Below are 12,776 nucleotides of genomic sequence, written 5' to 3' on the forward strand. Positions count from 1 at the left end.
ACACACAGGGAAGCGTAGCAGCACACAGACATGCAAAAGATTACAAAAAGAAATATTACGGTGCAAAGCTGCCATCGTAATGGCTAGGGCTGCTCCCTATTAGTCAAATAATCGGTCGTTTTGGTCTTAGTCAACTAAGATTTCTTTAGTTGATTAGTCATGTGTTATGCTTTTTTCATGCTGAATGACTTATTTCCAAGAAACATACGAGCACATCTCTGGTAAACACAAGAATTAAAGTGGTGCTTTTGCATGACTGTTTGCGGAGAAACTCAGATTTACAGATCTGTCGATTAAATCAACTAATTGATTAGTCGATACAATTGAATGAGTGTTAGTCGACTTAGAATTTCGTCAATCGAGCACAGCCCTAATAATAGCAATGCGCCAAGGTATAAACGTGCCTGGCTTTTAAGGGGAATGGGAGATGACACTGATTGGTTTATTGCATGTTGCACCAAAAACACACCTATGAATTAATGAAGACACTAAGTAGGCTACAACCCTTTCAAACCATGCGCCCGCCTCACGGACCCTTTTTTCTGCTGTCAAACTAACAAAAGTGGATTTGGACGCGCCCTAAACACACCTGCGCAGTGCGCTTTACGCCGTGTGCTTAGATCATTAAAATAGGGCCTTAATATTTTACTTTATATTAAGTGGGTGATGAGTGACTTATGATTTTTCCTGAATTAATACAGTACATGAGCAGTGTCCTGTTGTGAGTGAGTGTATGAGTGTAACAGTTCAAAGTTATTATGTCCTAATAAAGCCTTGTATCTTTTTTTCACCGAATCATATTGTTCTTGGGTCTGTAGCAAATGATTCTGGGCCTTGTAAGTGTCTGCGCCTTAGGCTTTGGGAATCACTGTTTTATTTCATACTTTTTTTATTCAAGATATGAATCAGTATTGAAGTCAATGGGTTGAATCATCAGTTGGCGTGCCACTGATTAGAATCTCACCCAGTCAAATCCGGGTTGGTTGGTCAAGGTTGATTTACCAACTATCAAAGAAGGCAACTGTCCTGCTGGGACCCTCAAAAGCCCCAAGTTCATTGTGTGCCCTACTCAACTGGGCTGCACTTTCTGCACTTTTTACTAATCTTGTGACCCTTTCTTGCCTTTAATACAAATCCAGTTTAACTTCCTAACAAAAGCCCAACAGCAATTAGTTCTTGCCCTGGAGACCCGCTAATAGATATTTTGTTTTGCTGCATTGTTGTACAGAGCTACATAATAATATTAATTCCAAATTTGGTACCGCTAACGCACATATCAGGAGGTGACAGTGTGTGAGCCATTAAATTAATTCATACAAACAAACCGAAAACATTTCTGGTAAAAGATGAAAGCACTCCTTATTTAGGGGCGATAGAAGATCAGTTTGGATTTCAGTCAGAGCTTCATGTGAGGCCAGAAAATGGCCGACATGCTGCTGTTTGTTATTTTGCTCCACCTCTCTTATCTTTTGATCTGTGTGTGTGTGTGTGTGTGTGTGTGTGTGTGTGTGTGTGTGTGTGTGTGTGTGTGTGTGTGTGTGTGTGTGTGTGTGTGTGTGTGTGTGTGTGTGTGTGTGTGTGTGTGTGTGTGTGTGTGTGGACATTGGTCCATTCCAGGATTGAAATTAGTTCCAGCCCGTTCCCCTAATGGCTCCATAGATCATTGCTCTGTTCCATTTAGTAATCAGAGGACAGCTGTAGTCGTGTCCTCTACGCAAGAAAATTACTCACTTTAATGAAGAAACTGTAATTATATTTTCACTGTAGAGAGGGAGGGAGGGAATAGAAAAAAGGGGGGGAAACCTTAATGTAAGATTGAGGTCAACACACCACAATGATTGACTGTTACAGTTAATAACAGTGATACTGGATGAGAATCTGTCCTGTTTCAATCCAGGCACTCTTTGCTGTCTGTCTTTTGTTATCAGTCCTTGATCAGCATCATTTTCAGAGTGGCCTTGTTTTTGGGTGTTGTCCACTGTTCAAGGAGTTTTTTAGCTTTTGCATTTCTTTTGGCTGCTCCACAATAAAAGCCACCCCATGGTTAGCCCTTTTAAAGCAACATCAGCAAGAAATGGTGCGTTTGCATTAGCAGTCATTAGCCTTCAATGTCTAGTGTTTAGGATTTAGGGCGATCTATTGGCAAAAATGGAATATAATATTAATAGCTATGTTTTCATTACTGTATAATCACCTGACAATAGGAATCATTTGGTTTTTATTACCTTAGAATGAGCCGTTTATATCTACATAGGGAGTGGGTCAGCCATGTTGCACTGCCATGTTTCTACATTAGCCCAGAACGGACAAACCAAACACTAGCACTAGATAGGGCCATTTGTGTGTTTGCGTCGGCCACCATAGTTCTACTACACGTTTGGCACACACAGAAGTTTCAGTTGGTTGCAGTCTTTAACCTCACCGCTAGATGGTACTAAATTCTACAAATTGGACCTTTTAACCAGTGAATATATAGTAATCTCGCATGTTACGGTAATTTAAATGTGGTGCAGAAAAGGCGGACTCTGCCACTAGCGATGAAAGCTAGTATATGGAGAGGTAACTACAGAATTTTGCTGGAAAATGTATTACAAGGTGATAAATAGTATTACAAGGTGGAGGAAAACATGAAAATCTTAAGGATATAACTTGATTATCAGTGTTGTTGTCTGCATTATAAAGAGCTAGTGTCTGTTTCTGTGACAGAAGTGATGCCTGCATGAAACCTTCACACAGCGATTATCTAGCGAATATCACACAGTTTCTCACCTTACCTGATTCCTCACATAGATCTGTTTTTTTTGTGTTCATGTAAACACAGTCCTGAGCTGAAGCTGAGATGAATCATGTTTCTCACATCCTCAAACAGAACAGATAATGTTCTACTGTCTGATAGCCAGTTGACTGCTAGCTGAGCTGATCTGCTCAGCAACAGAAGCACTGTTAGCAATTAGCAACTTCACACTATATATATATATATATATATATATATATATATATATATATATATATATATATATATATATATATATATATATATATATATATACACACACACACACAACAGTGTTTCTGCATCAGCTCAATGTTCTGGCTGTTTCTTCTTCAGCTGCTTTCACTTCTCTGTAAAATTAGCTGCTGATTGGATGCTGAGCTGACTGTCATTGTTCAACCTGACCATACACACACACACACACACCCTAAAACACACACACAGGGCTCAGTTGCAGCCTTGCCACCCGCTGGTTAATGTGTATTGATGAATCGGTCTGCTGCCTCTTTGGAGGTTATTGATCGGTCCTTCTCATCATTTTACTAAATCTGTGTATTACATGTTGAGAGGACATGCAGCCTCCGAGCAGGCGACACATAGCCAGGCGTAAACTTTATTTAAACACAAAGAGACACATACCGACTTAAAAATAAGCGACTATTTTAGGAAAATGTTAATGAACAGCAGCGTGTTCTGTCACACTGCTCGGTTGATAAGAAGACAGGAGATGATTTATTCTGGTCACTTTTATCACTTGTATTCCTTCATGTAAAGGAGTTTGTATCTTCAGACAAACATCCCGGACTGAGAGCTGAAACTGGCAGATAAAAATGGATTCAAACAGTCACTGACGTTCAGTTGTATGCAGAGCGAAAGCACAAACAGTGTGGACGTTGCAGAGATTTTTGTGCTGATATTTGTCCCTTAGATTAGAGCTACAGTGAACATGTAATCAGATGAAACGGGTTGGACAAATACGGGACACTTTAATTAATCGAATAATAGTTCAGTGCATTGATTCCAAAACCAGAACTTCTTATTATTCAGCTGATTTGAAAACACACACACACACACACACACACACACACACACACACACACACACACACACACACACACACACATAGTAGTAGTATAAGTAGGTTCAGAGGTTTCTCGGCCTGCTGGCATGTCAGATCTTTCAAGCTCCTTGGTGTGAGAAGTCAGCAACCAATCTGAGATTCAGCTTGAGCTGCGTGACCCGAGTCTTACTTTACTGTAACACACACACACACACACACACACACACACACACACACACACACACACACACACACACACACACACACACACACACAGCCTCAGGTTATCCATGTCTCTGCCAGTTGAAGTGGAAAACTCCTCTTAGCGATCAGCAAGAGGGAGAAAGACACCAAGACATGCGACGCTCTTTGTGTCTTTCTTTTTGTTTTTTCTTTTCTTTTTTCACTCTGTCACATCTCTTAGAGTAAATTAAAATAAACGGTTTGCTGTAGTCGATCTCACCCTCATTGATTCATTCATCCACCCATCCATTAGTTCACTCGTCCACTCGTCCTTGAGGGTCAGGGCTCACATTGGGGAGAGAGGCAGGGTACAGTCAATCACAGGGCTGAGAAATACAAAGGTAAAATATATGTACTGAGAAATACAAAGGTAAAATATATGTACTGAGAAATACAAAGGTAAAATATATGTAATGAGAAATACAAAGGTAAAATATATGTACATTTGTTGGGTAAAAGGTTTTATTTGCCTGAGGATTTCTTTCATTGCGTCATTCTGCAGTAGAGGATTAATGTCTGTATTAAAGGCATTTTTAAGTCACATAGCTGAGCATTCATTTTTCTGAAAACCTTTTCAGGGAAAATAATGCATTACAGTATATTTGGCTTGTGCTTTACAAAGAAAGGACTAGCACACATGAAATGACTATCTACATGGAGAGGCAATATAGTCACAACCTGGGAAACTGGTAATTCATCTTTTTTTATGGTGCAGAGGGCAACCAGATGGCTAGAAGAGTCTTTGAGGATTCTGGAAATACCTTCAGTACAGTTGTAGGTTTTTATTAAGTGTGTGTGTGTGTGTGTGTGTGTGTGTGTGTGTGTGTGTGTGTGTGTGTGTGTGTGTGTGTGTGTGTGTGTGTGTGTGTGTGTGTGTGTGTGTGTGTGTGTGTGTGTGTGTGTGTGTGTGTGTGTGTGTGTGTGTCATTGCATGCTATCACACCACATATCTTCATGCATGTTTAAGCAGAGTGAAAGAGCTTTTTATTCCAGAGAGACCAAAGGAAAAATGACCGTACTGACGTGTGATATTAACAAACCGTGCAGAACACTTACTGAAATAATTCTGTTGGATGTTTGTTGCAGAACAAACTTCAGACAGTCACATACAGTATGTAGATAGAGATATATAATAATAACCATAGTGACTATCTGTTGGTTACATTGTGCTCTTTTAAGGGGTTGGACAAGCTGTGAGGACGGCTTCTGTAGGCATTACCACGGCAACTGTGCACATGGTCACATGTCACACACACGGTTTATAAAAAGGCCGTTCAGCCCTGATTGCCAGATAATAAGTTCAGTATCAAACATTTACATGAAATCTCAGATTCCTGTGGATAATTATTCTAGTTCTTTTTTTTCCGACGTTTTTTTCCAGTTTGTTTTTGCATTTTTCCAACGTTTTAAATTGTTAAACATTTTCCGCGCTTTTTTCTGCGTCCCATATTTTCTGATATAAAACAAAAATTGAAAACGGGTAAATGTGACCCGAAGTCAACACAAGGGTTAAATCATAATAGTACCAGTCGAAAGGCCTTGTCACACTGGGAACAAAAATACAAACACGGATTATTCCTTGACACATTTTTCGTATTCAAAGATTTCACACCAAGGCAGGCACAAAAAATCACTGTAGACAATCATCCCGGAGACACAGCCACAGTTAGCCCCGAGCCAGCGCCTGGTGCTAACGACGCTAACAGAAAGTTTGCTGATCCATCGGAAGATCGGGGGAACAGACCACACCAAAACCCCGGTGCTAGCGCCTGCACCGCACCTTGTGATATTGTGGTTTTAGCTGCTGGCTAATGTTAGCTTGCTTGCTTGCTAACTGGTCAGCTACCACCACAAACCAAATCTAAGTAACTATGTGGGAAACTCTGTGGCTATTTCATTAGAATGACATGAATGAACGTTACTAAACATAACATCAGTACAACTTCTATACATTAACTTATCCGTGAACAGATGGATTTCCTTCTTCAATGTTGGTTGCGGCAGAAAATTACATATTTTACGTTTTAATACGTGGGACCCCGGGCAAACTCGCATCATTGATTTAAAAGGGCAATTGCACTGCCGCTGACATTTGCTATGCACTCTGAACACATCTTAACAGTTGATACTCTTGATTTTGGTACTTGAAATTGGTCGGATACAGAAGAAGCGTGAAATTAGTATCATTTGTCAGATCCAGCTTATAGCCTTGACATTAGTATCATTTGTCAGATACGGCTTATAGGCGTGACATTAGTATCATTTCTTTCTGTATGTGTCAGCGACTTTTTGTCCAGCTGTGGGGCGGTAGTGAAAGGAAAAAAAAGCACTGCAGGATGATAGAGAAGAGATTACGGCACAGAGAGAACTGGTGGATGAACTGCAGAGATGATGGAGGAAGGAAACAGGAAGCAGTCCTGACAACATGGAGGAGAGAGATGGAGAAAACTGTGGACATCAAACGTTCAGCACAATAAGACTGGACATTAATCCCTGCTGCTGTAGCTTCATCTCTTAGAGGGAGAATGAATGGAAGTGAAAGCTGCGTGCGGTGAAAGATGGAAGCTGCATGTTGGCTGATTTTTGGACCAGTGAAGTCATAAACGTCTGACAAGCGAGTGTGCAGCCGACTGCTCCGCTGTTACTGGAACATCATCTCAGAGCTTTAATCTGCATCTCCGACCCGGCCAGCCGACGCCAGATGAAACCCATCGCCACCATCACATTAAACCCCAAAAAATCTCACTTAAAATCCATCAAACGGCCAGTAAAGGTGCTCCGTGGTTCTGTTTTTCTTTATTTTATCACTGGCTTTGAAACAATCAAACCAACCTTTGGAATAAACAACAGTGTGATGAAAGATAGCTGATGATGATTTTGACAACTGGTGTATTTAAAAAAATAAATAAAAAATCTTTGTTTGTGCATCGGCTCGTCACGTTTCTGCCCTTGCTCTGAACCACTGAGTTACTCAGACATGTTGCTCAGTCGTACTGTCTCTCAGACTGCTGCTCGTACACAGAAGTATATTTAGGTGCACCGGTCTATGGCAGAGTACTGTGTTACTACTGTAGCTTTTTAAGTTTTCATTTGTAAATCTCTCACACCAATGCAGCTCATCTGCCTCATCTCATTTAATTAACCTCATTTGGCCTTATTTCATTCACCTCATCACACATCACTTCTCGTCTCGTGTCCCCTCCTCTCACTTTGTCTTAACTCACGTGATTTCATTTCACGTCATTTCATCTCATCTCATCTCAGCCACCTTTTAGCTTCCCATCTAATTAAGGTTGCACGGCATAATTGATGAGGAAACTAGTAGCTCTGTGTGCGTCGTGGCTGCCTACTACTCTGACAGTACACACAACCTGAAAATGGCAGAAAGCAGTATCTGGTATTTCTACCGGATTACAGAGTCCAAAGAAAAGCGAGAAAGATGGAGAGAAGTCACGAGAAAGAGGAGGAGGGGAACTCGTCATTCAGTTCAGAATCACCAGAAAAGAAATATGAGGCCATTATTAAAACCCATGAAGGCAGAAACATGTTCATGCTGACTTACAGAGTCCTCCTTCATGGGAAATCCTGGCGGTGCGGCCTGTTGACATTCAGCTCACGTTCCACTGCACATCTCCCAGTTCCACCAAGGATCCACAGCAGCCATGTTGCTGTCTACACAGACGTGCAGAGGAAGTCACAGATTTCCAGGTTATTACTGAAAAACGCCCCAGATTTATTAAAAAGAAGCACATGATTTTAAACTAGTTTTCATTCAGACTCGCCCCTGTGCACCCAGACAAGAAGTCGCTGCAAATAAATACTCTGAATTTAAAGTTAACGAGGTGCTGTGGTGACGAGATCAGCTCAGAAAGTCCTCTTTTTTTTTTTTAACAGAGAGAATGAATAATCAGTGCTGCTGATTATTCATTAATTGCTGATTTAATGAACTGCAAATGGTGTTTTGAAGATCTGGTTCTCACCCAGTTTTAATAAAACCCTAAACTAAAAAGTCTAAAGATGAAGCCCTCCTGCTCTGCTCCCATTTTGTGAGCAACTGGGTCGACTGAGACATCTTTTTGTTTTTATTGTCTTTATATGGCGAGTGAATGAGCAGCTAGATATGAGTCACTGCTGGAAAATGACAGTCACCGCTCTGGAATCAACAACTCACAGATATTGTTTGGTCTTCAGAGAGGAGAGGGTTGCAAAGATCCTTCTGCAGAAGGTCAGGAAGAGAAACATCAGACAGATTTTTTAATCAGTTGAAGAAGTCCTGTGACTGATATTTAAAGGAGTTTGTAGGCGATGATACTACAGTACATATTCCATCCTACTTATCAAGACCTTCTTATTTATTTTCTTTTTTTTATGGTTTGATTTTCAATTTAGTTTTATTTATTTGTTTTTTTATTCTTGATTCCCAAGTGTTTGAAGGGTCTGCAGTATCTTCCTGTGAGCCAGCTGATCCAGATCCTGATCAGGTGGTGTTGTGTTGACGTGGAGTATGTTGGCTCTGGTAGAGCAGCAGATTGTGGGTACAGCAGGGGGGGTTCAGGTCAGTTCAGGCTGCCATGGACGCATTGCTACCACAAACCTGTGGTTCCCTAGCCTAGAAATTTAGATGCACCATAGTGGCAGCAAATGTAATTTGCAGCCAGGGGGGTCTAGCAACTCTCTGTTGGCTTGCGAGCTGGAAAAACCAAACTCTGGCCGGGCCAATCACATCGTGTATAGAGTCGGTGGGCGGGCTTATGGCTGGCGAACAGCGGTGTTTAGAATCGGCTTTGGCCGCGACTCTGGAAGACTTGGAGTTAAGCTTTTCTTTGAGAAAAGAACAAAGAACGGCACTGAAGTCATTCTTAGGTAAGGAAGAGGTGTTCGGAGTTTTGCCGACCGGATACAAAAAGTTTAATCTATCGGCTAGCTCCGCTACCTTCTTCGTTGCTCTGCCTGGTTGTAGCGCTCTCCTATTGCGTGCAGAGGGAATTTGAAAAACAACCGTTTATCCAGCCCCTTGGATTGAGCCCTGCTAATGGTGGGTTCCCAGACCCAACATCTTGATGTGGGTCTGGCTTGTCAGGCTAGTGGTTTCCAGCCTGGGGGTCGGGGCCCACACAAGTGGCCCTTGGATCAACATGAAGGGTCACAGCATGACTGACAGGAAGAGGGACCTACAGGCAACATACTTATGATATATTAAGTTACATTTATTTTTCACACTCTATCTAAGTTTTTCTTGGGAATTACTGAGTAATTTTTAGGCCTCTAAAAATTATCAAAATAAATAAAAAAATTGTTACCCTTTGGTTGAACCAGAAGATGAATGGAACTGGTGACAAGGGGTCGTTTTAAGTGGCCACAAGCTAAATCTGTAGGGGAGCCACTGCTTCGAGCTATGATCGGGTCCAAAATCAGGCCTTACCCTTCATGAACCAGCATAGTTTCTTTCTGACCCAAGCCCAACCCAAGCCTGAAGGACAGCAGAGTTTGGGCCGTGAAAAAAAAACCCCGAATTTCCACTGTAAAATATTTTTTATAAATTATCCATGCTTGTAAGTTGAATAGATATCCAGAAGATGTCGGCCGCACACAGCAGTATACAGCCCATACAATATTGTCTGCATAAAAAAAAGAGAAAATCCCTGGGAAATTTGCGTAAACCTGCTGCAATTCAAGCACAGGGGGAATTTTGAGAAATAACAGCCCAGCCAAGGTGCAGTCAGGCTCGGGCATAGCAACAAAGCTCTACCATGGCTGGATACAACATACAGGCATCAGTCAAATCTGGAAAACTCCTCTGATCATGGGACTTATTCCCACCTTTGTGGCTGCACCTGAAGGCACCATTGTGGAAATAATGAATACAAAAATAAATATTTTTTTTTTTTGGGTGGAAACTGTGTTGGTGATTCTCCCAAATAAATACTGTATATGGAATTACTGCAGTCTTTTCATGTCAACAAAAGTAGGTCATGTTGCAGAAGTACTGTTTATAGAAATCTGTAAAATCTTTTCATAACTATAGTGCATCTTTTGCCTGCACTGCGGGTAGGTCCTCAGCTACAATATGCAAGGGCTTAATACACTTCCAATGAAGGTTTAAGACGTTTTTATTGGATGCAATTGTGAAAGGGACATTGAAACAACAAACATTGAACCACCCATTTAATGACCGTGAATACAAATCAAAACCGTTCATAAGGAGAAGATTGACTGTACGTACACACACACACACACACACACACACACACACACACACACACACACACACACACACACACACACACACACACACACACACACACACACACAGCTTAATAAATCCAAACAATTGTACTTTTTACTTACATATCAAGATACTGGAATCTCCTAGAATGTTACGTGATCTACATACAGTACTGTGATTTCTGTAGCAACATTTTCCTCTTTTGTCCACACCTGAAAGTCATTTGGGTCATGTTTTATTTTTGAATCGACTTTTAGCCAAATCAGGGTGGTGTCATCGGTGCAGAATTATTCATTTTACTCAAAGGGACATGGATTTCTTTTTTTCATTTTTTTTATCTTCCAAAACAGCATTGTGTGTGACTTTTTGTTTAAAAACAAAAATCCCTTTTCTGTATTGATGTGATTATCAACGTTGTGTGTTTGTGTCTGCAGGTCTGTCTGGTAACCCCGTTGATTTGGAGAAACGTCACGCGGCGTTCGGCAAGAACTTTATCCCCCCAAAGAAGGCCAAGACATTCCTGCAGCTGGTTTGGGAGGCTCTGCAGGACGTCACACTTATTATTCTGGAAATCGCTGCCATCATCTCGCTGGGCCTGTCCTTCTACCATCCACCAGGGGGCGACAGTGAAGGTCGGTACAGTCAGAGTCTGAACTGAAAGACACTCGGGTCATGTCCTCGCTATTTTACTTTATTATATTATATATCTTTTAATTAATTCATTAAAACACATAGTTATTGTATGCTGATCCCACTGTTTTTAGGCTTTCTATATTTAAATGTAATAAAATGTTAGACCAACAACATAACAAATAAATGAAGGTTTCAGTATTTCTCCACCAGAATTGAATTTCTAGAAATGCCACTTAGCCCATCTTGTTGGGGAAATATATAATGATATATGATATAATTAATAAAAATATAGGTTAGATTAAATAAATCAGTAATTTATTGTAATCTAACCTATATTTTTATTAATTATATTATATATCATTTTATTTCAGCAATCCATTTTTCTGGGAGCATTATTATTAATTGTATTTATGCATTTATTTAAATTTCATTTTCTTATATACAGTATGTTTTATAAATATATTTACTCACTTTTATTTTCATTTTCATCTATTTATTTCTTTTAGATATTTATTTGATTCACTGTTTGTAGTTTTATTTATATTATTTATTTAATGCTTTCTTTATTCATATATTTTATATTTTATTTATTTAATATTTGTGTATGTGCATGTATTAATCTATTTACCTATCAGCAATATAATTTGACCTGAGTATTTACTGTATAAAATCCTGGCTACAGCAACAAAGATGTTCAAAAACTGGGGGGAAAAAAATGCTTTTTTCTACAAACGTTAATAATTAGCCTAGGATTGAATATATACAAAAGAAAACCGAAAAACTAAAGTTCATGTTGAAGCATTTGTGTTGAAAACATTCTTACTGAAGCTAGTATTAAAATGAAAACTATTTGAAGCTGTAAGCTGCTCTGCCTGTTTGGACATATCTATTTGGTGACAGTGATTATAATTCAACATGTCCTGGTCCTGTGGCAGCATGTGGCCAGGTTGCAGGTGGCGTGGAGGACGAGGGCGAGGCCCAGGCTGGCTGGATCGAGGGCGCCGCCATCCTGTTCTCGGTCATCATCGTGGTCCTGGTGACGGCCTTCAACGATTGGTCCAAAGAGAAGCAGTTCCGCGGGCTGCAGAGTCGCATCGAACATGAACAAAAGTTCACCGTCATCCGCAAAGGCCAGGTCATCCAGATCCCTGTGGCCGAGTTGGTGGTGGGAGACATTGCTCAGATCAAATATGGTACGAGACCACACTGAAATATCAAACCTGTGACGTCACACGTTGCCTCACAAATCTAAAGACAGACTCAAACATGACTGGATGGTCATTTTCCGTATGTTTAATGTTCATTCTGATTGTTTCTACATTGATTCACATTTTTATGAAAGATATCTTTTAAGTCTTGAGAGTTTTACCAAAAGCGTTCTGTAGATTTCTTGGATCTTTTATACTGTTCTGACTCTGTTTTTAACAATAACAACTACAGAGTGGGCAGACTGAGTTCAAATTCCAGTTGTTTTTTCTACTGTACAATAAAGTCTGTTTGTAGCAATAGTGGGAGAGCTGTACAGTATGTACTCAGCAGTGTGGTTGAAGTGTATTAATGTAATGTTTTGATGCTCAGCCTTCATCAGAGTCGGAGAGTACTGCGGCAAATAGCCAAAATGTGTTTACACTGAAACTGTTTAGAGACATAAATGAAATGCACCGTCTTACTTGCGTGCCTGCAGGAGACCTGCTGCCTGCTGACGGGATCCTGATCCAAGGCAACGACCTGAAGATCGACGAGAGCTCTCTGACCGGAGAGTCTGATCAGGTCCGAAAGTCTATGGAGAAGGACCCCATGCTGCTGTCCGGTGAGTGAAGTCTCCTGACATGGATCAACAC

At 40.5% G+C, this 12,776-nt stretch overlaps 1 protein-coding gene across 1 annotated transcript in view; it reads left to right on the forward strand.

The window, feature by feature from the left end:
- The window catches only part of LOC114554863 (plasma membrane calcium-transporting ATPase 1), a 101,508-nt gene that overhangs the window by 47,187 nt on the left and 41,545 nt on the right, over positions 1–12,776 (forward strand). The window contains exons 3-5 of the mRNA XM_028576932.1: positions 10,737–10,934; positions 11,871–12,128; positions 12,620–12,745. Coding sequence (XP_028432733.1) covers positions 10,737–10,934; positions 11,871–12,128; positions 12,620–12,745 — 582 coding nt within the window. The remainder of the gene's footprint in view (positions 1–10,736; positions 10,935–11,870; positions 12,129–12,619; positions 12,746–12,776) is intronic.

This window comes from Perca flavescens, chromosome 4, assembly GCF_004354835.1.
Source record: "Perca flavescens isolate YP-PL-M2 chromosome 4, PFLA_1.0, whole genome shotgun sequence".
NCBI lineage: Eukaryota > Metazoa > Chordata > Actinopteri > Perciformes > Percidae > Perca > Perca flavescens.